General features: G+C 36.1%; 2 protein-coding genes across 9 annotated transcripts; one reads left to right on the forward strand and one right to left on the reverse strand.

The window, feature by feature from the left end:
* Positions 1-7,710: 7,710 nt before the first annotated feature.
* LOC131649929 (transcription factor bHLH49-like) lies at positions 7,711-11,650 on the forward strand. Of its 8 annotated transcripts, none has more exons than XM_058919670.1 (10): positions 7,711-7,976; positions 8,166-8,260; positions 8,429-9,343; positions 9,442-9,669; positions 9,748-9,813; positions 9,927-9,995; positions 10,247-10,318; positions 10,425-10,616; positions 10,785-10,872; positions 10,957-11,650. In XM_058919670.1, exons 3-10 carry the CDS (start codon positions 8,435-8,437, stop codon positions 10,992-10,994), a joined length of 1,662 nt encoding a protein of 553 aa, XP_058775653.1. In that variant the 5' UTR covers positions 7,711-7,976; positions 8,166-8,260; positions 8,429-8,434; the 3' UTR covers positions 10,995-11,650. The 8 variants fall into 8 exon arrangements, with proteins under 8 accessions (XP_058775653.1, XP_058775654.1, XP_058775655.1 ...); XM_058919671.1 differs by having other exon boundaries at positions 8,166-8,247; XM_058919672.1 differs by having other exon boundaries at positions 8,173-8,260.
* Positions 11,651-15,647: 3,997 nt separating this feature from the next.
* LOC131649931 (protein SRG1-like) lies at positions 15,648-17,374 on the reverse strand. Its single transcript, XM_058919675.1, has 4 exons — positions 17,103-17,374; positions 16,772-17,019; positions 16,239-16,563; positions 15,648-16,134 (listed from the first exon to the last, which is right to left on the reverse strand). The coding sequence occupies exons 1-4, from the start codon at positions 17,331-17,333 to the stop codon at positions 15,874-15,876; spliced, it is 1,065 nt and encodes a 354-aa protein (XP_058775658.1). The 5' UTR covers positions 17,334-17,374; the 3' UTR covers positions 15,648-15,873.
* Between the last annotated feature and the right edge of the window lie 6,932 nt (positions 17,375-24,306).

The following is a 24,306-nucleotide window of genomic DNA, read 5'->3' on the forward strand; positions in this document are numbered from 1 at the left end:
TTGTATCGCCGTTGTAGGCACTACAACGGGACACGCCGCCCGACCACCATAATGTCAGGAAGACTTTTGATACAAAGAGTTGGTCCCTTACTCAAACCACCGACTTTGATACCATTGTTGGGTCATCGTGAGGAGCATCCATATTGGGTCAAGAGTAACACACAAGTGAGAGAGATACCACATATTCGTTCACAATCTTAAAGTGATGGATGTGTGGGTCCTCTCACTTATAAAGTGCTTAACCTCCACTTTTTCAAAAAATATAGGACTAACAAGTCACACTTGTGCACAACATGATGAGTGTAAAGATATTATCATGTGAGTGCATTGATCATTTTTATCATGCATGTACAATGGAAAGTGATTACATTTATAGCAAAAGTTACTTACTAAACCTAATTAACTCTAACAACTTTCCATAACTAACTTTTCATAACTAACAATTTCATCTATCTAACTAAACTACTACTTCTCATATATATATATATATATATATATATATATATATATATATATATATATATATATATATATATATATATATATATATCCAATATTTATATATAAATTAGAATATATGATTAATTACAACCTAAAAAAAACTCTATTTCTCTTAATCCCAAAGTTAAAATTCATGAGTGCGACAACAAATATTATGATAAAAAATTAATTTGACACACAATATGATAGACTAAGAATGTCAATGTCATACACACAATGAAAAACAAACAGACAATTACGTATTTGACATAAAATTGACAACATTGAATTCTAGATTTGTACTTTGCAACTTGTCCTCAATATTTTTTTTAATGGGAATTTCTTATTCTATCTCAGGGTAAAAAGAAAGAAATTTTTTATTCCAGCCCATGTCCAAAAAAAAGACCTTTTACAATTTCTAAAATGTTCCTCTAAAATTGAAAGTATATTTTCAGTGCGCATCATTTATTCTTAAAATTGATTGAAAATCGAAACTATATTTGTGGATTCAAACCGACAATATATTTTTGGTTTTTGTTGTTACTAGTATCAGATTCATTTTAATATATTTACTGTTGATTCACACATAATACAAATACTTGGACAATTGGAAAAAAGCCATATATTACTGAATAACAAAAAGCTTCTAAACCCGAACTACTGATTATATATATAGTGCTATAGTAGTATGTGATACAAAAATGTAATTCAAATTGGGTATGGTGGATGATGATCCGGTCTGTCACCCTCGGGGCGTCCCTCTGCTGCCTCCTGTAAAGCATAGCCTCCTGAGCCTCCCCATGATGGCATCCAGAACACCTCTAACATCGGTGCCATCAAGAAGCAAACCTCTGTCTATACCATCCCGCACAAACTCCATGATACGACAATACCTAGGCAACACGCCAGTCGCATGATCGGCCCTAGCCTGCCCCTCCTCTATGATCTCCTAATGAACTGACCTCTGTAGGTTTCCTGGAACATCCTGTATCATGTATGGATGAGACACCCGGAAAAACCATATCATGTAACCGTACTCTTAGCTCCAGTCGGATGTAGCTACGGGACAACCTGGCATCCTCAGGAACAAGATTCTCAAAATCATCAAAAAGCTCATCCATATCCCTTCGTCTCACCGTCGGAGGAGCAGCTACAGCAAGATCCAGAGGACTAGTCTGGGTGAACCCGAACTGACGCATCACCGCTCAGGCATATAGGGATTCATCTTGCAAATCCTACAAGCCAACCAACCCGTAAACAACGAAACCTCGTCAAATGGTATCGTCTTACGGTGGCCGTCGTATAAAGAGAAGTGTACGTCCTCATGTGCCAGCCGATCAATGCACAACAAGAATGACTTTACCGCTTAGTTCCCTCGGAGGGGGTCGTATGCGCAGGCACGAGGCTTATCCTCAGTATAACACTCCGCAAGTGACCAACCCGAGATGCGAGGGAAGTGTTGTAGGATTCCGCGTTTGGAGGGCATTTTTGGAATTTCGCATGGTGCGTTGGAAAAACATGAGGTGGAATAAGAATTTCCCGAAAAGAAAGACCCTATACAATTTCCAAAATGCCCTTATAAAATCGGAAGTATATTTCTGGTGTGTTGATGTTCTGCTATGTAGAATTGTCTTATTGGCATCCATGCTTGGCTAAAACATAATAGCAGCTGAAAGTAATATTGTATAAGTCTTGCAGAAATGAAAAGAACAAAATAGGTACTAAAGCAAGATGTTATATGGAATGTCATGACTTTAACCATAACATCGCGCCTGCAGAACTGAGGAAGAAATATTCAGTTTGGGTTAAAACAGATACAAAATATTCTATGTGAATATTATGTAATCCTATGTGGCGCACATTTACAGGTCAAAAGAATAATTGAAGAATCGATCAGAAGATTGAAGATTCGGAAGAATCAGATCAGAAGATTGGATTCAGCAGTTTCTAATTTAGGAAACTCAGGATTAAAAGACCTAATTTGTAGCAGAATATTTTCTGCATATTTGTAACAGCCAGAGTGCTGCGATTTGTAAGCCCAAGTCCAATTAGGATCAGTTTATAAATAGGAAACTTTGTAACCTAGGTTAGCAAGCTAATAACCAGAGATAGGAAGATGTAGTCTCTAGGGTTAGCCGTGTAGGTGAACCACCCGGTGTGTGGGATGGTCACTGATTTGTGCCTCAAAACCTGTAGGTGAGAGGTTTAATGTAATCACTCAGAAGCTGTGAAGTAATGAGTGAGGATTTGTTCTTGGAGGAAGCTTGTAAGCAACTTCAAGTTGATATTGTGTTTATTTGTGTTTAGAGTTTTGGGAATTAGGCTGTCGATGCAGTGGCTGAGTTGTTGACTGCTAGACATCATTGCTATGATTGGGAGTGGAATGGAGATATTCCATATCTAGGGAGAACCTAGGTAGAGATTGCATTGGGTAGGGTTTAAGTGCGAAGCTGTAAACGGGGGAGTTTAGCTTCAAATTAAGACTACTGATAGTGGATTTCCTTCCTGGCTTGGTTGCCCCCGGAGTAGGTTAGTTAGAACCAAACTGGGTGAACAATTCTGTGTGTTGTTTATGTTTTTGTATTGTTTATTTGTTTGTTCAGTTTGGATGTCATAACATCGTGCATGACATCAGTGTTTGGTTTAATGACTGTGCTGTCACAGAACCTCTGCAAAACAAAGTTATTTGTGTTAACTGAACTAATATGATCCCGGAACTCATGGACTTCTGAATGCAAGAAGTAATCAAAATATTGGGGGATCTGTATGTACTGCCTCAGCTAAGCTGATGACAGAAAAGGTGTCGTAATCTTGCGTATGACATTCCGAGTCTGTCCTGCCAGAATTTTCATGGTGCGCACCTTTTTTTGTTAAAATTGATTGAAAACATGAATTATATTTGCGGTTGTTAATCGGTAATATTTTTCCAGTTTTAATGTTACCAGTAGCAACAACATTTTAGGAAGAGAAATGTCATTTTTATCTTTAATATATTTGTGGTTGTTTCGCATTAAATACAAATACCTGTACAATTCATACAACCAAGACAATTGGAAGATATATATATATATATATATATATATATATATATATATATATATATATATATATATATATATATATATATATATATATATATATATATTAGTACCAAATCCAAAAATGTATTTCAAATACAATAACAAAAAACTATCACCAAAATACAAAAAACATCAACAAATACTATTGAGTATGGCAGATGATGAGTCGGCCTGTCACCCTCGAGGCGTCCCTCCGTTGCCTCCTGTAAAACAGAGCCTCCTTAGCCTCCTCCAAGATGGCATCCATAACACCTCTAACATCGGATTCATTAGGAAACAAACCTCTATCAATACCTTCCCGCGTAATCTCAATGATACAACGACATGTAGACAACACATCAATGGCATGATCGGCTCTAGCCTGCTCAGGATCTCCTAATGAACTGACCTATGTGGCTTCCTTGGAGCATCCTTTATCATGCATGGATGAGACACCCGGAAGAACTATATCATGTAATCATACTCGTAACTCTAGTCGTCTGGTGCTACGGTACTCCTGGCCTCTTTAGGAACAAGATGATTCTCAAAATCATCAAACAAAGCATCCATATCCCTCCGTTTCACCGTCAGAGGAACATATACAGCAAGATCCCGAGGAATAGTCTAGGTGAACCCGAACTGACACATCACCCGCTAAGGCATATAAGCATCCATCTTGCGAATCCCACAGGCCAACCAATTCATAAACAACACAACCTCGTCAAATGGTAACGTCACACGGTGGTCGACGTATGAAGAGAAGTGTATGTTCTCATGCACCAGCTGGTCAATGTACAACCGGATCAACTCTATCGCCTGGTTCCCTCAGAGCAGGTCATATGCGCATGCACGCGACTTATCTTCACTATAACCCGTAACAAGTGACCAACCCGAGATGCGGGGGAAGTGTTGTAGGACCCATCCCTAAAATAAGAAAAGTAAATAGTTAGTTTCTCGAATAAAAAAATTTAACAAAGGCCAGAAAGACAAAGAAGTTATACCGTCATGAGTGACATGCTGCCGGTTATCAACTTTGTATTCCACTTAATTCCTTCATCCAACATCGTATACAAGTAAACCAAGCAAGCATCCCCCCTAGTTCCACTGGTGGATCTTCTCTAAATCATCAAAATACCGCATGTACATGATAGGTGTAAGTTGCACTAGTGTTCACAAAAATATGTGTGCCAACAAGATACAAAAGGTATGTTCTTATAGTAAACCTCTTGTGAATGATAATCTGACCGGGGTCACACCCTCTCGTGCACGCCATATCTCATCCGCAAAACACCTGAGCCAAATAACTATACCTGATGTGACTACCTCGGGTTTTCTTAATCTCTCCCAAGGCACTCTCAGGGGTAACTTCCAACTTCTCAACCAACATATCCAAAGCCTCCTCTTTATCGATCCTCTCATGATCCAAGAATGTCCCTCTAATCGGAAGATGCAGCAGACATGCGACGTCGTCGAGTGTGATCGTCATCTCACCACGTGGTTGATGAAACGACGACGTCTCATGGTGCCACGTCTCAACAAAAGCGTTAATCATACCCCTGTTGACCATGCTGTATCCACAATGGGCCAAATCTTTCAACCTTGAAAGCTATAAAAGCTCATCAATCCATAGCTCAACAGGTGGTACGAGTCTATTGATCTTCCGCCCATGGTTAATGACCTTGAGTGTATCACATTCCTGTATTAATATGTAGATGTATTTAATCAACAAACAAAAATTCAAAATTAATAATAAAATTCATAATTCAAAATGTAATAGAAATAAAAATTCAAAATTCATATATGTCCATCCCAGATGTGTCTAGCAACATGGTCTGGGTAAAGAGGAAGAAGAGATAAATCAGACGGTCATCCTCCAAAAGCCTGAGGCACCGCATGCGCAGCCTGTGCTGGTGCACGCTTAGGTGCAGCCTTATGAGCACACTCAGGTGCCTGCGATGACTGAGGAGCCGCCTCAGGTGTCGTCTGAGGTTGTGATGGAGGCTATGACTGGGCCTTTAGTGTCGCATGAGCATATAACGTCTCTCCCACCTCAAATGCTACCAGTGGAGACGTGCGTCTGCGGGAGGACAGGGGCGGAGACGGATGAACTAGAGAATTCTATCTGTTGCGGAAGGATGGAGTAGTATGAGTAGTAGCAGGAACACGAAAGGCTGTTGGTGGTGCATCCGGTATAGCCTGTCCAGAGGCAGAAGGAGGCTGAGTTGTCTGACTCATTTCTCTCCGCACAGAAGCATGTTGTGCAACCTTGCCGTGTCTCAATCGAGATGCTTTGTCAGTCATTGCTCATATAGAAGCACAAAAAAATGTTAACTTAAGGACCAATGTTCAAAACAAAGTTGAAAACAGAAACATACAAAAACCGGAAATGTACTTGCGGTTTTGTTCTTGATGAAAACCAGAAATGCATTTTCGGTTTCTGTTGCGATTTCAGAGGCACGTTAATGGCTTCCCACCCCCACAAATGAGTTCAACAAATTGTCATTGATCATGAAAATGACATTGCCAACCCCTTATAAATGATTCCTAATGTTGATAACAAACTACAAAATCCCTAATTTCTAACCTAAAACACACATTTGAGTGAATTTTACATAAACTCAAAAAAGTTCAAAAACAACTTGATTGATTGTGGTTGATGTTTGTTGATTGATTGTGGTTGGATGCTTGAGAGACTGGTGCTTGATGATTTCAAACAACTTTGATTGCAAATGTGATTCATTTGGTACAAATGAAATTGAGAGAGTTTTGAGAGTGTTTTTGTGTTGTTTGTGTTTGAAACTATAATGGAAGGGGAAGAGGCAGCGCGCGTTTAAGTTGTTCCCCAAACCTGGAAATATACTACTTACAGTTCTAAATTGTAGTTATATTTCCGGTTAGTTCTCAACTATTTCAACGTTCATATCTAATATGGTACGAATCAAAAATGCATTTTAGATTTTTAATATTTCGTGTGGTGTACTAAAAAACATGATGTGGAATAAGAAATTCATTTTTTTATGAGCAACATTGTTTTAAAAAAAAGAGTTAACAAATTAAATTTTCCATAACCACGGAATTACTAAATGCACACCCCTCTATTCCATTTTATACGGATTTTCTAAACGCACCCTCTTTAAATGTTGTAAAATAGATTTGATTATTTTCTAGTAATTGACATAAACAGCGTACTCGGATATTATATTCGCAAATCATTTATACTAGACTTGTACCCTAAAATAATTATTCTTGCCAGGCAATAATTTTACAAAATTAATGCTTTCTTCTGTTTCCATAGGCATAGGCAGTACAAAAAAAAGATAGAAAGATAATTAAATATGAATACTACCAAACAAGATAATAGAGGTTAATTATCACAATGTGATATGTGACAGACAATGTATATTCTTTTCATGTATTTTTCTTTCTGAGTCTCCCTAAGAACCTAGACAATGCACCTAACGTTAATAATAATCCACCACAGTGCAAGACCCATATGGGTTGTTTATAGTTTATGAAGTACTATAGTATTGAATTTAATACTATTATACTGCGCAAGGGAAAAAAAGAAATGAGTAGAGATGACCCAGCTAGATTTGGGGTCCTTGACCATATTAAAGATCTCATGCACTTGTTTCAAGATGTAATAAAGGACAATGTAATAAGATAAACAGAAAAACAACCCATGTAAGAGTTGGCAATGTCACTTGCAAACTCAAACTATCATTATTACTTGTCTAACTTCAAACATTTCTTAACTTAGAAACTTAAATAAGTTAATAAACACATTATACCCGATCAGTTTAACATACCGATTTTACTTGCATTGAGTGAGGAACAAATCAAAGATTGATGTCCACACCGCCCCATTCTGTCCTGCCTATTTATTTGTGCGTTTTTGTGTGACATCAAGTGATTCCAACCCCTCCTACCGATTTCGAGAGATCGAACTGTGGTTCTTTCTATCATGTCTAACGCCAATCACCACTAGACCAACTACTAACCATATGTAAATTATACTCTTTTTAAATTGTATAAATTTAACATTTAATCGTGAGTAGTACGGTTCAAATTATACTCATTTTAAATTGTATAAATTTAACGTATTATTTTTTGAACAATGATTATTAATTTCTCAAAGTTGAGGAAGAGGTGCTTAAGGGGCAGGTATTTAGATTATTATACAATTGCAGTGGCGGTGGTTAATCATCAAAAGCTCTCTTTTTTATGTAAGCGTGAGTGAGTGAGTGAGGTATATAAACCAACCCTCCTTTTGCCATTACCCTTTTTCTTTCCACTCTCTTTACTAGACTTCCTTCCCCTTTTTCTCTATTCTACCACCAGTGTTGTTATCAAAGAAGAAAAACCCCAAATTTGATTAAAGTGTTTTTGATTTAATGGAAAGAAGGGTGCTAAAAGTAGCACAGAATCAGAAATTGGGTATCTTTCTCTTCCAACTTTTAATTTAAAGTTGTTATCTTTCTCTCTCTCTCTCTTTCTTTTCAAGGGTTTGTTTGGTTTTGGTTTTGGTTTTTATTATCTGCAACTCTCTGACTAGGGCTTCAATCACCTTATTTATTATCCTGAAATCAATGTTGTTGTTTGCACAATTCACTCACTCTTTTTTAGTCTTTAGGGGGGTCCTTCTTTATCAATTTTTGGTACTTTCAAGCTTTGGAAATGGTAGCTGCTAAACTCGTGTGAACCTTTGGTACATCTTTTTGGTACTTGCTTTTTGTTTCATCATTTATTTCATCTCTTTCTCTGTCTCTCAACCCTTTTTCCTTACTTCAAGCTTTTCATTTCCTAGTGTTTTTTTTTATACTATTTGCTTTGGCTACTATTAAAACTTGAAAGTACCCTTTTGTGTTTGATAAATTTTTCTCTGATAGTTTGATATGAGTGACAAAGAAAAGTTTGAGGTAGATAGAAATGAGGATCCTATGAGTTACTCTTCTGGTATGCCTCCTGATTGGAGATTTGGGGGTGGAAATCTTGTGGATTCATCTGCTGGTTTGGTTTCAATTGGTAATTCTATGAGAGGAGATTTAGTTGGTTCTTCTTCATGTTCATCTGCCTCTATGGTGGACTCTTTTAGTCCTAACTTTTGGGACCATTCAGCGAATTCCCAAAATTTGGGATTTTGTGACATGAATGTTCAGCACAATGGGAGCTCTTCGAACGCGGTTGGGATTAGAAAAGATGGGTTTGGTTTTGGAAGAGGTGGTCATGATGAAATAGGTTGGAACCAGACTAATTCTATGTTGAAAGGGGATGGTTTTTTACCAAATGGACAAGGGGTTTTTCCGCAGAATTTATCTCAGTTTCCAGCTGATTCTGGTTTTATTGAAAGGGCTGCGAGGTTCTCTTGCTTCGGTGGAGGGAATTTTGGTGATGTGATGAACTCGTATGGGATTCCTCAATCCATGGCTATGTATGTCGGTGCAGTTCATGGAGGTAGAGATGCTCTTGCGGGAGCTGGATTGAAAATAGCAACCGGGGGACAATCACAAGAAAGAAGTGATCCTAATGTAGTTGAAGCAGCTACCAAAGGCGTGTCTCCATCTGTTGAGCAATTGGCTACTAGAGGAAGCCCTTTATTGAATGATAAAAATGAGAGTCGTGCCTTGTCTCGAGATGAAGAGAAGAAGGCTGTTGTTCGGAATGGTAATGATTCTGACAGAGGTGAGTCGGGCGATGACGGTGGTGGTGGTGGACAGGGTGGTTCCCCAATGTTGGAGGGTACTACTAGTGGGGAGCCTTCTATTAAAGGACTTAACTCGAAGAAAAGAAAAAGAAGTGGACAAGTATGGTTTGTGAATTGTGTGAGCTTTATTTTGTATTTTTTTGGTGTGCGTCTTTGATACCGTTTTCCCTAATGTGATTGATTTATTCTCTGTGGTAGGATGATGATAATGATAAAGTTAATGAAGCTCAAGAACTACAGAGTGAAGGAGCAAAGGACAACCCTGTGAATCAACAGAAGGGCGACCAACAACCAACTTCAACCACCAAGGCTTCTGGGAAGAATACCAAACAGGGCTCTCAATCTTCTGATCCACCTAAGGAGGAATACATACATGTTAGGGCTCGCCGGGGTCAAGCAACAAACAGCCATAGCCTTGCAGAAAGAGTAAGATATTCTGACAAATTATCTGTGAATGTAAATTAGGAAGTTAATGAAGAGATTTTAATTAGAAGTACATTGCAGGTTAGGAGGGAAAAGATAAGTGAGAGGATGAAGTTTCTTCAGGAACTTGTGCCTGGATGCAGCAAGGTGGCTTCCAAATTTTAAATTAGAGGAATTCACTGTTCTATATCATAATTGACTTCGTGTGTGGTCGGTTTATTTTCTTTTTTTTAACTTTCAAAGTTTGTCGATGTTTGCAGGTCACTGGCAAGGCAGTAATGCTGGACGAAATCATCAACTATGTACAGTCACTTCAACGACAAGTTGAGGTATAGTCGAAATTGAGAACTCTTATCTTTGTATATCCCACCAGAGATTTTTAATCCATGTAATTGTTTTGCCCTGTATATTTTAGTTCTACCTCAGCACAATATCAACATTCATAATTTGGTAGATTTCCTCATTTCCATCTTTTTCCAATTTATGTTTATATTGAATCAATGCTTGACACATATTCTTATGACCCTTTGCATTTTATTCATGCAAAATTGACTCGGACTCTTCTTTTCTCTTTTGGCAGTTTTTATCTATGAAACTTGCAACGGTAAATCCACGGCTGGATTTTAATATTGAAGGCCTTCTTGCTAAAGATGTAAGTTGTTACTCTATTTGCATACCGGTTAGAAAAAAAATGCAAAGCATATGATCTGCAACTCTGTCTGACGTTGCATTACTGTATTCTGAACATTGTCTGTCAGATTCTTCACCAAAGGCCCGGTCCTTCATCTGCATTAGGGTTTCCTTTAGAGATGTCGATGAATTTTCCTCCATTACATCAACCTCAACCAGGGCTGATTCAATCAGTTATTCCAAACATGACAAACCCGTCCGATATCCTTCGTAGAGCTATGCATCCACAATTGAGTGGAGGGTTCAAGGAGCCAACTCAGGTATTCATACATTGAAGTTATTCCATATACTTCACATTGCGGCCAAATTACATTTGCATAAGGTTTATTAGCTGGCTATATTTACATAATTTGCAAAATACACTCACATAAGGTTTATTAGCTTGATATATTTACATTATGTGCATCTTTTGATATGATTTGCCATAGATGCCTGAAATGTGGGAGGATGAGCTTCACAATGTTATACAAATGAGCTTTGCAACAACTGCTCCCACGAGTAACCAAGATGTGGATGGTATAATTTCCCCAAACAATTGAGCCATTCTCTTAAATTACATTTCCTCAATATAAACGACCTTGTTTCTTCATGCTCGTGTAGGTACTGCTGCATCAAATCAGATGAAAGTTGAACTTTGATGTTAAGTCTACAACGCATATTTTGGCTTTTGTTCCAGTCAGATGGAAATAACAACAGTCAGACTTTTACATATGACTTGCCAAACTTGTTAAATGCCGAGGCCGCCTTGGGGGTAAGTGGCACCCTACAGATGACTGGATGTAGGTTAGGGAAAGTATTAATGAATGTTCCTTTCTTTTGAAGCGTGAATATATGTATCATATGTTTAGAAGTGGAAGTCTCTATTTTACTGAAATAGGTTTGCTCACTAAATGTAATTGAAGAATGTAAAGGCAGGATCTCACTAAGTTTGTTCAACCAGGTGAAATTCTATAGCATTTTTTGTTGGGCTGGCCATATTTTAGTTTAGAGTGAGAAATTATGGAAAATTTGTATTTGAAAAAAACAGTATTTCTTGTTGATGATATATATAGTGTAATTTTACACAAGTGAGTTTTTAACCTTAGAAGAACACTGTTTAGGGAATGAAATTTTATTGTAACACACAAGTTGTAGTGTGTTTTATAGAGAGACAACTCTGAGCATTCCAATTCAGCCATTAATGTTGTTGTACTCGGTGAATGCTGCTACCAACATCTAAAGACAATAAGAAATCCAGACAAACATGACATGCCGGGTTCTGCTTAATCATAAATGCCTCAATATTGTTTTCTCAGTCATAGCCATTTGCATCTATGGTGTTATCTACATGTCTTTGTTATGGAAAGGGAAAAAAACAGAAGGCATTTATTGATACATGATGAAAAATGGGATGGAACTCCCAACTAGATTGACTTGACGAAATCATAAACATCCTCAAAACCATTGAAGAGTGTCCTATTTTAAAAGATCACAACTCCATTTTTATGTGGATTATCCTAATATATAGTTAATGTTTTTCCTCTTGAGATAAAAGAACCGTCTCCAATTAAAGCTAATTCGGGCTCCTGTGCTAATTGTGTCTAGATTCAACCATTTAAGATTTATGATAATGAATTGATTCTTTAAAGGATCAAATTTTTTTTTTCGATCCTTCTAATAATACATACACCTATCATTATACAAATAAGGGATCTTGTTAGCATTGATGGAAGCTTAGCTTGTGTTTCAAATTCATTATGGAAATGTTCAATTTTCTAAACACAAGTGAACTGGTATTTATACAAGTTCTGGTGCATACCAGTCTAGGGTTTGGCTTCTGCATTAACAGACTAATGCAGTTACACCAGTTCTATGTTATCAGTTACTAGATATCGGTACATGATTTTCCACTTCACATTATTATGCAACTACACTTGACTGATTTCTTGGCTTTATTCTAAGGAGAAAACTTAAGTAGAGTAGCATATGTACTGTTTTCTTAACATTGTTAGGCGTCTCCGTTATTTTGAGGGACAAAACACCCTACTTACATGCCTCTTCCTCTATCACCGATTTCAATCTCTCCACTCAAATTTCCTTCAACTGCATCAGCAATAAGATTGACAAGAACAGAGGGAGATACGAGATACGGGAGATACAACGAGAAGATGTAGAGTGGAGATCGAGTTTATTTATAGGTTTTAGTGGGACAACTTAAATAATTTTTGGGTTGATTCATATCAGAGTAAGATGTCTTGAGATTATGGGGTGGAAGAGCAGAGGAGGTTGAGTCACAGTTATCGATTATGAGCAATATTTATACGGGATGCCAACAAGGATCCAATGCGATAGAATACATTCGAATAATTATAGACGGTGAAGCTTTGGCCATAGTGGTTGTGGCAGTGATGATCATTTGATTGTAAAGTTGTATTGGGGAGCATTGACTTTCTCTCAAGGTGGGTGAAGCTTTGGCCATAGTGGTTGTGGCAGTGATGATCATTTGATTGTAAAGTTGTATTGGGGAGCATTGACTTTCTCTCAAGGTGATTGTCGTGTAAAGAATGGAATGATGTTTTCAAAATGCTTGAGTTACTCTTTCATGATGGACGTGGTTGTTTTTGGAGAAAGAATGGAAACACTCTAGGAACAATTTGGAACAGACGGCGTTAATTCATTAAAAATAAATCTGACCTTTTTATAAAATGTGTCTGTTTAATAAGATAATAGTAAGAACAAGCTTATGCATGTGCATATAAGTTTTATCCTTATTCTAATACTGCCTCCCAAGTTCAAGGGGGTTCGCGAGTTACGAATTTGAGCTTGGTTCTAAGTTTTTGAAAAGCTATAATGCCAAGAGGATTAGTAAGTGTATAAGCTATTTGAGATGTGCTAGGGACATGTTGAATGGTCAATTTCTTTGAAATAAGTCGTTCTCTCACAAAGTGGATGTAAAGTTCAATGTATTTGGTACGAGAATGAAGAATTTGGTTGCATGAGAGGAAGATTGTACTGAAATTGTTGCAAAGGAGAGTAGGTGGATAGAATGGAATGCATAATTTAATTTGCAAGGATTTTAATTACATCAATTCAGACTCAACACTTGACTTAGCAACAAGAGGCTGCTTCTTAGAACTCCATTAGATGAAGTTAGGTCCAAAAAAATACACGAGTCTGAGGTTAATCTTCGATCATTTAGATCAGTGACCTAGTTAGGGTCACTGAAGACACGTAATGAGAATTTGGAGCGAATTGAGATGGAGACAAAAGAAATCTGTGAAATAGTGCCTAAATGAGATACCTTAATATATTTTAATCATAGACTAGTGAGAATCTATGGGTGAAGACATGAGCTGAAATGCCTCGTGACATTGAATGTAATATCTAGCCTAGTCAAGGTGACATATTGAAGGGCCCTTACTAAGGATATGTACATGTGAGGATCAAAAATGGAATTTCAGCCATTTTTACAAAGCTTACAATTACTAAGCATTGGTGTTAGGACTCCATTTGCATCATACAACTTTGTTTTACCTAGCAAGTCTTTGATATATTTGGACTGAATTAGGAGAATAGATCCATTTTCATGAGACTTGACTTCTATTCCAAAAAAGTATGCGAGTTTTCTTAGTTTTTTAGGGCAAATATGACATTGATTTTGTTGATTAACTTGTGAACCAGATTGGAGGAAGACTCGGGAATGAGTATGTCATAAACATACACAAGGTCATATAAAGTCACACCTTGATCAGAGTAATCAAAGAAAGAGCGGTCACATTTGCTATGTGAGATTCCAAATTGAAGAAGAGCTTGAGTGAGTTTTTCATACCATGTCCTATGGACTTGTTTAAGACCATATAGAGCTTTATTGAGCTTGTAAACAAGTGTTTGATCCTTATGAATAAAGCCAAGTGACTAAGACATATGTATTTCCACTTGTAGACAACCATTAAGGAATGCATTCTTGATATCCACATGTTGAAGTTCCCATTTATATGTTAGAGTCAAAATGAGAATAACTCTAATTGTAGTTGGCTTAACCACTAAAGAGAAAATTCCATTGAAATCAAAGTCATATTGTTGATGATATCATTTGTTCATTAGTTTTGATTTGTATTTGTTTACAATACCATAAAGATATTCCCTTATCTTGTACATCCATTTGCAGTCAACTGGTTTTCTATGACGTGGAAGATTGGTGAGTGTCCAAGTTAGAGCCAAAATGAGAATAACTCTGATTGTAGTTGCTTTACCACTAAAGATTTATAGAAATCATAGCCATATTGTTGATGATATCATTTGGTCACTAATCTTGATTTTTTTTGTTTACACTCCCATAAATATTTTCCTTTACCTTGAACATCCATTTATAACCAACGAGTTTTTTGTGAGGTTGAAGATTAGCAAGTATCCAGGTTTTATTTGCTAGCAATTCTTATATTAATTAAATAGGGTCCGGCTTAGCAGCCATCTGCTTTTTTTTTTTCTAAGGTGACTTCGTACCCTCTACAGTAAGAACATGCATAATAGTGTTGCATAATAGTGTTCAGAGGAGCGACCTTCACCGTCTTCCCCTTAACCACACTCTTCCTTTTTTGACCACCCAAGTTTGGAATCACTATGATGCACCGGTTGGGTCTTGCCCCAACGAGCTTTGGCCCTCTCCATTACTACCTTCTTCTCGGCTACTGAAATGTGAATCATCCTTCATGCAAAAATAAAAAATTCAATCAAGATTGACTAAAAATAAACAGTAAAATAAATTTTGAACAAAGTCTATTTACAATATAAACTAAATAAAAAACAAGTGCAATATCTAATAAATTTAATTCTAAAGAGGGTAAATTATTCCAAATAAGTTTTAGATAAACTCGACTTATATTTTAATTTTAATTTTTTTTTTCAAAACGCCGTCGTTTTGTCTGAGGAAAAAAAAAGCATTTAATTCGTCGGTTTTACCGGCATTGTCGGTTCTGACCGGCTCTCACTTGTTTACTAGCTTATCTGATCTAACAATCAAATCAGACCGATAATCTTTCTGATTCCCAATTCGACTGTTCAGTCAAGTCTAATTTTTGAAACACTGTCACCATCTCTCAAGTTTCTCTCTCACTTTTATATTACTAACCTCTCATATTTGGAAATATTTAGGAGACAATTTTCATTATAAATATTATATTAGTTTAAACAAATATTATTTTTTATTTTCAATATAATTTAACTTAAATGCCTAATTTCAAACAAATAAACATCGGTCTACTGCCTTCAGCTGGGCAAGGAGACATCAAACATGTATCATAGTGGCAAATAAATTGGTCTTAAAAACTCAGAAGATACCTTATTTAGAATCACCTAACTTAAATAACTAAAGTCACATTTACAAATAAATTGGTCTTATTTAGAATCAACGTTTAGTAATGTAAATTGGCTAATCCACACTGTGTTTATCAGGTAGCAATAGCATATGCCCTGCAAATATAAAACTAACTTAAAGCATGATTGCCACTTCTATTTATTGCAAAATCCTCTAAAGTTTAACTATTTAGCCGTCTCTCTTTGAATCCTTACAACATCTAAGTATGATTTCCCTTGTAGCTTGCGTGTCATGAATCCGTTAAGGTAATCAACTACTCCAATTCTATTGAACAGAGCAGGTCTTTCCGCAGTTATAAGGCTTGGTGTTGGTCCTATAACTTTGCTCATTTGAGGCCTATTAAATGTCGCAATAGATATCCTTTCATTCTTCGCATTGACGGTTGCTCTATGCTCAATGCTTCTGTATATTCCATTAGTTAATATCTGCAAAAGGATGCAAAATATGAACAATCGAGTAACCAATTCAACCCTGCCAAGACTGTAATAGCTCATAGCAGATGACTTATGACTTATGTTATGTCTATTACCTCCAACATGTCTCCAATGTTGATGACAAAAGCATTAGGGAGAGGTTTGATAGGAATCCACATTCCATCTTTTCTGATTTGAAGGCCTTCCACTTCATTGACTTGGAGAAGGATAGTAAGGGCACCCGAATCCGAATGTGGATTCAATCCAATTACATTTTCTGGTCGAGGACACGGAGGATAGTAATTCATTCTTAATCCTTGACCTGCATCTTCAAATAACTTAACTATTTCATTTGTTTCGATCTTCAGAGCTTTCTCCATACTACCGATTATCTTGACAACTGTTTTTTTCAATTCTAAACAATAAGTCTCTAAATGATCTCTACAATGAAACAACCAAATATGTTTTAATTACCAACATAGTTAACTAAGTAATCAATAATGTGTAATTTATGAAGCACGGACACCAGAAACAAGACACCGACACTGACACGTGGACAAATGTCGGTATCAGTTTCATCAATAATTTTTTTCAGAGATGTCAAGTGTAATTAAGCTAACACATATATAAATTGAGAAAGTGAGAAAACCTGAATGGTTTGGGAAGAGTAGGAATTAGATGTGGATGCCTTGAGTCCAATGGGAAAGTGTTGATGTAGAACATGTCTGCCCATTCCAGCTTTTGTTCATCAGATACAACAAACAACTGGCCAAACCCTTGCATATCGTTCGGTGTTTGCCAAAATTTCTTTTTCTCTTCCATTGGAAGGTTGAAGAATTGTTCAACACCTATCTTCATATTATGAACAATTGAAGGGTCCACTCCATGATTAATGAGCTGCAATTAATTTTCAAAAATATCTTATAATTAGTTTTTTAAGATAGAAATTATAGTAAATATGGAGGATATGCAATATGAACCTGGAAGAAACCCCATTCTCTGCATGCTTGGTCGAAATTTTGTAGCTCAGTTTCATCATTAGACAACAATTTAGTTAGGTCAATAACAGGAACTTGTGGTGAGGAATTAGTGTTTGATACAGTAATTGAGTCTTGATTTGGTTGAAGGTATCGTTCTGGAACATTGGTTATTGGTTGCTTTACTAACTCTTGAACAGAAGGAACTAGAAGAGAGGTCCCCTGCATAGCCATTGTTGCAATTTACCTGTTGAGACCAATCCTCTTGTGTTAATGATTTAAAGTGATAAGAATATGCTATTCCACGTGTATCCTTATGTGGTCCAATTTTTTTTTTTTTTTTTTTGGTATTCTTATGTGGTCCACTTTGCAATTATGTATACGAGTCAGTTATTCTTAATTAACACCAATTCTATTGTCTACCGCTTAAATGACACTAGAATTGTTTATTTAATCTAAATAAAATAAATAAAATATAATATTTATAGGATAAAGCTAAAATATGTTCTAAAGGCACAAGTTAAAAAATTTAAATATAAAAAATTTGTATTAAAAAACGCAATAAATATATTAATCATCAACTTTTAATAAAAATAATGCATAATTTTTAAGAATTTTTTTTTTACATTTATCTCTTAACATGTGTCAGGGCACATGTTAGAATTACTCATATTTATTAGAAAATTTTATGGTGACGTCATTAAAATCCTGACTGTTTTCGGGATGATCGACTGACCCCATAAACCAACACGAGTCTTTTTCAGCATGCTTTGACCTCACTCGCGCGCTTTCCAAGAAACTTTCCAGAAGGTCACCCATCCCAGAATTGCTTCAAGTCAAACACGCTTAACTATGGAGTTCTTATGGAACGGGCTACCGAAAAGAAGATGCATCTTGTTCGTATAGGTAGTACCCATCAATCCTTATAAGTTTTCCTTCAACCATGCAGTCTCATACCTGCACGGCCTCAGGATCCCTCTCATTCCTATGCGGCGACCAACCTTGCCTTCTTCGGCCTCGGTTGTTACATGCGGTGTAACCACCCCTCGCCTTCTTCGGCCTCGGGTGTTACAAAAATGAAATTCAATTAAAATAAAATTAATTAGAACAACTTAAATTTAATCTTCCTCACTACATCAACATCATATTCATCTTCACTATCTAACTTGGAACCCTAATTTTGTTTTCGTCCCCTATTTTTGAACAACCTGAAACGCCATTTTTTGAACATCGCAAAGTTATTCATCGTTCCCATTTTTTGAACATCAACACAACATTCATCGTCTTCGTCCCTATTCCTTTGAGGTTGTCCCATTCAATCGCTCACCAAACATACCACGATAAAAAATATGACTGTGTTCGTATAGAGCACGCGGTTGCTAAGGTAAATTCGAAAATGTTTGTTATATTTGTTTGAAATTAATGATTAAGATTAACTGATTTCAAATAAAGTATAAGTGGAAGCGCTAAATTTGATTTCAAATTGGGAATTAGGGTTTATGCCTGAATTTATTTTATTTACATGGATTTAATATTTGATGATCTCAAATTTTTAAATTTGGTGGTTACCTTTGAATCAGGTCCGTTGATTTAATAAAGAAATAAGGAATTGAGTTTGATGTTGAGTTTCGTGTGTTAAAAATTGTGATAATTCAGATTTGGTGTTAAATTTGGTTTAAATTTTATGGTGATAATTCAAATTTTATGCTTGATTTGAATAGGAAATTAGGTATTGTGGTTTATGTTGGGCTTTGGTGTGTTAACAAATATGTTAATTCAGGTTTACTATGGAAAACCACGACGATTATGATTCCAACGACGACGAATATGATGCAGAATCGGATTATGCTCAGGATGATAGAAATTCTGTTTCCAGTGCGTTCCAAAGTTCAGATGATGGTGTTGGCGATGTTAATAGTCATAACGAAGATTTTGTTGAATTAGATGCAGCTGTAGGTGATAAAAGGTGAATATTAATGTCCTTACTGCTGATGAAATTCGTGCTATGGAATTCGGTACGGTTGATGAAGCATATGAATTTTATTTTAAGAATGGTAAATACAAAGGGTTTGCCATTAGGAAAAGTGATGTTAGGACAAGGGGGACAGAGGGTGGTAAAATAACAGTAATAAGGCAGTTTGTATGCAATAAACACGGTCTAAGAGAGATGAAACACTTTAGGAGGGTCGATAGGAAAAGAGAACACACACCTACGAACCGCACGAAATGTCCCGCTAGGCTTCGTGTGCATTACAAGGCTGACAAGGATAGATATGTAGTGACGATTTTTGAAGAAGCTCACAACCAAGAATTAACCCCAACTAGGTTTATACACTTACACCACATTTATCGTGACATATCTGAAGTAGATAGAACTCAGATTAACAGTCTTTGGTCACATGGAATTAGAACTTGTCATATAATGAGGTACATGGTTGCTCAGAAGGGTGGATGCGATCGTGTTGGGTTCACAAAGAAGGATTTGTACAATTATTTTGATAAAAAATGCATGCTACTATTAAAGATGGGGACGTAGCCGCTGCTTTAAATTATCTACATGTGAATTCATCTACTGATCCCATGATATATGCTAAATATGTCGTCACTAGTGATGGGCGAATGAAGTCTCTTATTTGTACTGATGGGAGAACTAGATCGGACTTTTTTTGTATCGGCGATGTGGTTGCGTTCGACATGACGTACAAGAAGAACAAATACAACTACCCATTGGTGATATTTTCAGGGTACAACCACCACTCTCAGACAGTTATTTTTGGTGCTGCATTGGTGTTAGATGAAACAATAGATACATATAAGTGGTTGTTAGAGGTTTTTTAGAGTGCATAAATGATAAATATACAGAAACAGTTGTAACAGACAGAGACGAGGCGGTGAGGGAAGCTATAAAACAGGTGTTTCTAGATGTGACACATCGTTTATGCGCTTGGCATTTGTATAAGAATGCATGTGAGAATGTAAAGAACTCGGGATTTTTGCAAGGTTTTCAAAAAGCCATGTACTCAAGAGCTAATTTTTTAAAGGAAGAGTTTAAAGATTTTTGGTCAGGGCTAATTAAAGAAAACAAACTTGAAGGAAATTCTTGGGTTGTAAAAATATACGAGAACAAGTCACTATGGGCAACTGCATATCTACGTGAGAGGTTTTTCGGACGTATAAGAACTACGTCTCAATGTGAAGCCGTCAATGCAATCATCAAGAGTTATGTTAGGAAGAGAGGCTGCATTTTTGAATTTATGCACAATTTTGAGCAGGCTTTGAGATCTTATAGAAACAATGAACTGGTTTCCGATTTTAAATCAAAGTTTTTAGAATCTATGATGAGATCGAGAGGCATGCCGTGCAGATTTATATCGAGGGGATTTTCAAAGAAGTCAAAGTTGAAATAATGAAGGCTGGATCATTGATTGTCAAGGAAAAATTATAGCGCAACTGTCATACCCCAAAATTTGCCCATACTATTTCTCCTATTCAAAATTCAAATCAACGTACAAAGCTCCAAGATACACTCTCCTAAAACAAGGCTCAGAGAAATAGAGTTTTGTTGTTCTGAAGGAAAATCAATGAATCAATGGCCCTAAGGCCTCCCATATGGCCTATGTCACTCCACACTATCCCCATAACAAAATTCAGGGCTCAATACAAAAGATTGGTCACTCAATTGCTCAGAAAGTCAATAGTCGACTAGTTTGACCTAAAAGTCAACTATGGTCAAAGTACAGTCAAAACTCCTGATTTTTGTCAACATTCTCATATTGAAGTATCATTCACCATTTGATCAATAATTGATCATGGTTCATCAAGGAAAGATAAAAAATCAACAATTCAAAAAGTTTCTAAATTAGGGTTTTTATAGGAGAAAGTCGACTAAACTTTGACCAGCCATAACTCCCACATGGAAAATCAGAAATTTTCCATCCAAAGATCATTTTGAAGGAAATTTGATTCTCTCCAATTTTGTCTATCACATGCCAAGTCTAAAAATGCTTCTTTTGAGAGATATGGATCAAACGATTATAGGTCCTTTTTGAAAGTCAACCGAAAGAAGTTTTTTGTCAAAGCCAATATCATCAAGATAAATTCTTCAAATGGAAAAAAGTTTCCAAAGAGACTTGTAGAGGATATCTTGAGGTTTCCAAAAAGTCCTAGAACTCCTCCATATCTTAAAAATTGAGAGAAATATGCCTTGTCAAAGTTGGTCGATTTCAAAGGAATAAATGTGAAATAAAAGGCTTCAAAATGGATTTCCTTGCAAAGAGGCCCAATATGTTATGATCCAATCTTGCTATACAAGTCATCTAGAAGCTCTAATCAGAAGGCCACGAATATTTGATTAAAATTTGATTTTATTTGAATTTTATTTCATTAAAATCATGGATTAAATCAATGTTTGGAAGAAAAATTGAAAAGATTTGGTTTTCCCTTAACTTCAATCATAATCAATCATCACTTAAGGCAAATTACCAATGTAATTTCGTGCTCTACAAGATTGGTTGAAAAATATTGGATTTGGCTCAAATTTGGAAACTTTAAAAAATCATTTTTCAAACAAATTTCCAATCAATTTTCTCATGGCAAATCAGAGATTCACTCAAGATTTTCTCTAGTTTTATCAACCCTAAATCACTCTCCTATAAGAGGACAAACATTGCAGATACAAGGGGTACGTTTGGCAGCCTCAAGAACCACCAATGAGTTCTTAAAAATCAAGAAAAAACCAAACTTTGTTTTCACGTTACAACTTGTTTAAAACAATTTGAAGCACTCCAACACGTTCTCTGAAGGATCCTGAAGCTATACCAATCCTTACATCCAATCAAACGGCCAAGAATCGCGCTGTAGAACTCACGGTTTGCATACTCAAATTCTCCCCTTTTTCTCTTTGATACATGATCCATAAACATGATTTGAATGCATACATGTGTTTGTTGTAATGCTCTGAATCTTTCTGTTTGATTAATTTGAGTTTTTACGTGTTCCTACTGAGATATGCCATGGTCAAATTTTAGGGTTACAAAATAGGGTTTTTCGATTCAGGAGAAATTGATGTTAATAATAGGTATGGTTAAATTTGTGACGATGAGACTAACTCGCTTATGGCTCTACCTTTTATTTTGGTTGCGCATATAGTGTTTGTAGAATGCAGGATCTATGGCGACGAAAACTCAAACCGTCAGTAAAAGTCCAGCTAACACGACGGCCAGAGGTTGGGGATGATGGCGTGTCATCCTGCCAGTGGTCAATTCAAACATCGCGCCTTTTTCTCTTTTCAGTTATTATTGAAATTTTGATATAAAACATACTCAAAGCATATGATAAACAAAGGCGCTGCGTGGTTGGAGTGGTAAGAGCATAGATTGAGTTGGGGGGCGCAGGTTCGATCCCCCACTCCGTTGTTTTTTTAATAAAAGGCAAAGCTTCTTGATCTAGTGCTTGATGTCCATGGAGCCTCACGACGCACCCTCGAGTCAGCACACACAAAGAAGCGCAGGTCTACCATAGGCCTCTCAAGCGTATCACATACAATCATAAGCTAAGTTTTTCTTTTTATTTTTTATTTATTATTATATAAACTTGTTTTATATATATATATATATATATATATATATATATATATATATATATATATATATATATATATATATATATATATATATATATATATATATATATATATATATATATATATATATATATATATTTATTCCTATCCTTTTATATATAACAAATTAGTTTTACTAAAATCCTTTTTTCTTTTTTTTACAAATAATAAAATTATATTTATTTTATTTATTTTACATATTTTATCTATTTTAGTTTTTAAAATTAGTTTTTATATTCTTTATAAAATCATATTTAACTTGTTTTAAATTAACAAAATTATGGGAAGGTTTTTTTTATCTAATTAAAATTTTCTTTTCATCGATTTAATTAATTAGGTTGCGAAACCAATAATTAATTAAATCAATCATTTTATTTAATTTACGCCTGAATCAGGGTTTGCGAGAATTAGCCATACACTGAAAAAATATTTCTTTGTGTATTTTCTTTTCAGAGTTATTATCCGACGACTCCCGATCACACGCCTCGCCTTCTACGGAGCTAAGTCCCGACTCTATTGTCTTTTATTTATTATTTCTTATTTGCATTATAGAATTGTAATTAGGGCTAAAACCTCAAAAGTCAATGGACTATTTTGCACTCACGTGTTTTGCCTATTTTTGCCCATTTTTCAGGATTAACCTCGAGGCTACTCCTGACTACAAATCATATCAGATCAAATCAAAAGCTAAGTTCTATTTTATGTTTATTTTAAATGTCTATTCTATTTTATTTTGCTTTCTTTATCAAATAAGGGTTAACCCTTATTGTCATTTGAATTGATAATACACTCACCCATTCGTTTCTTTTCCTTTTCCAATTTTTCAGGGTAAGCCAACCGCCAAAGCTCAATAGTCGGTAACCCTAAATCTTAACCTTGTTTATTTATTCTGCTTTAATTATTACTTGAGTCAGATCCACTGGTTTCTTTTTCCCTTCCCCATATTATTTGTAACGGTTCCGATGTTGTATTGCTTGACCTTAAAGGCACTTAATCTGCATATTATATTATTGTGTGGTTAGTTATCTTAGGGAGTGCAAGCCTTGAACTAAATTAGCATCACTAATTATAAGATTAAATTTCTGAATTAATCACATGATTGTTGCACTCACGCACCTTTTGGGATAACCTCTTTTGTTGCCTTGTTGCCTTGTGTTTTTTGCAGAATAGCCATGTCCCTCGAATACGAGGATACCTCAGCCATGCTGCCCCGACTAACGCAAAGATCATAAGTCCCTAATGATGCTGCCTTCGATACACTAAATATGATCTCGTCCCTCGGAAGTTGCCTACGAAGGGCTGAGGTATCCTCTAGTTGCCTAACGAAAAGGCTATTCTGATCCTTCCCTTAGACTACCTGCCTCCTCTGTGGAAAGGGATAGTCTTATGGCGAACGTACTCTCGATGACCCTTCAACCTCCAAATCAAAGGACTTCCTTGCCCTTCTATGGCAGGGATATCCCTGAAAGGCTAAAAGAACTCTTCTACAAACATTAAGGTAATTGCTCCTAATTGCCTTGCTCTGGCTAAAGTTTCTTTTTCAACTCGATTTTCTTAAAACATTATCAAGGCTACGCTCGTTTACGA

This window comes from Vicia villosa, linkage group LG2, assembly GCF_029867415.1.
Source record: "Vicia villosa cultivar HV-30 ecotype Madison, WI linkage group LG2, Vvil1.0, whole genome shotgun sequence".
NCBI lineage: Eukaryota > Viridiplantae > Streptophyta > Magnoliopsida > Fabales > Fabaceae > Vicia > Vicia villosa.

What these genes read in the sequence shown, in the direction of transcription:
- LOC131649929 (XM_058919669.1), top strand. Translation starts at nt 8,435, where the DNA reads ATGAGTGACAAAGAAAAGTTTGAGGTAGATAGAAATGAGGATCCTATG. An exon ending in TTGTGCCTGGATGCAGCAAG is followed by an intron (nt 9,814 to 9,926) that starts GTGGCTTCCAAA and finishes CGATGTTTGCAG; the next exon opens with GTCACTGGCAAGGCAGTAAT. An exon ending in AAGGCCTTCTTGCTAAAGAT is followed by an intron (nt 10,319 to 10,424) that starts GTAAGTTGTTAC and finishes ATTGTCTGTCAG; the next exon opens with ATTCTTCACCAAAGGCCCGG.
- LOC131649931 (XM_058919675.1), bottom strand. Translation starts at nt 17,333, where the DNA reads ATGGCTATGCAGGGGACCTCTCTTCTAGTTCCTTCTGTTCAAGAGTTA. An exon ending in GAGAATGGGGTTTCTTCCAG is followed by an intron (nt 17,020 to 17,102) that starts GTTCATATTGCA and finishes AATTAATTGCAG; the next exon opens with CTCATTAATCATGGAGTGGA. An exon ending in ACTCTTCCCAAACCATTCAG is followed by an intron (nt 16,564 to 16,771) that starts GTTTTCTCACTT and finishes GTTTCATTGTAG; the next exon opens with AGATCATTTAGAGACTTATT.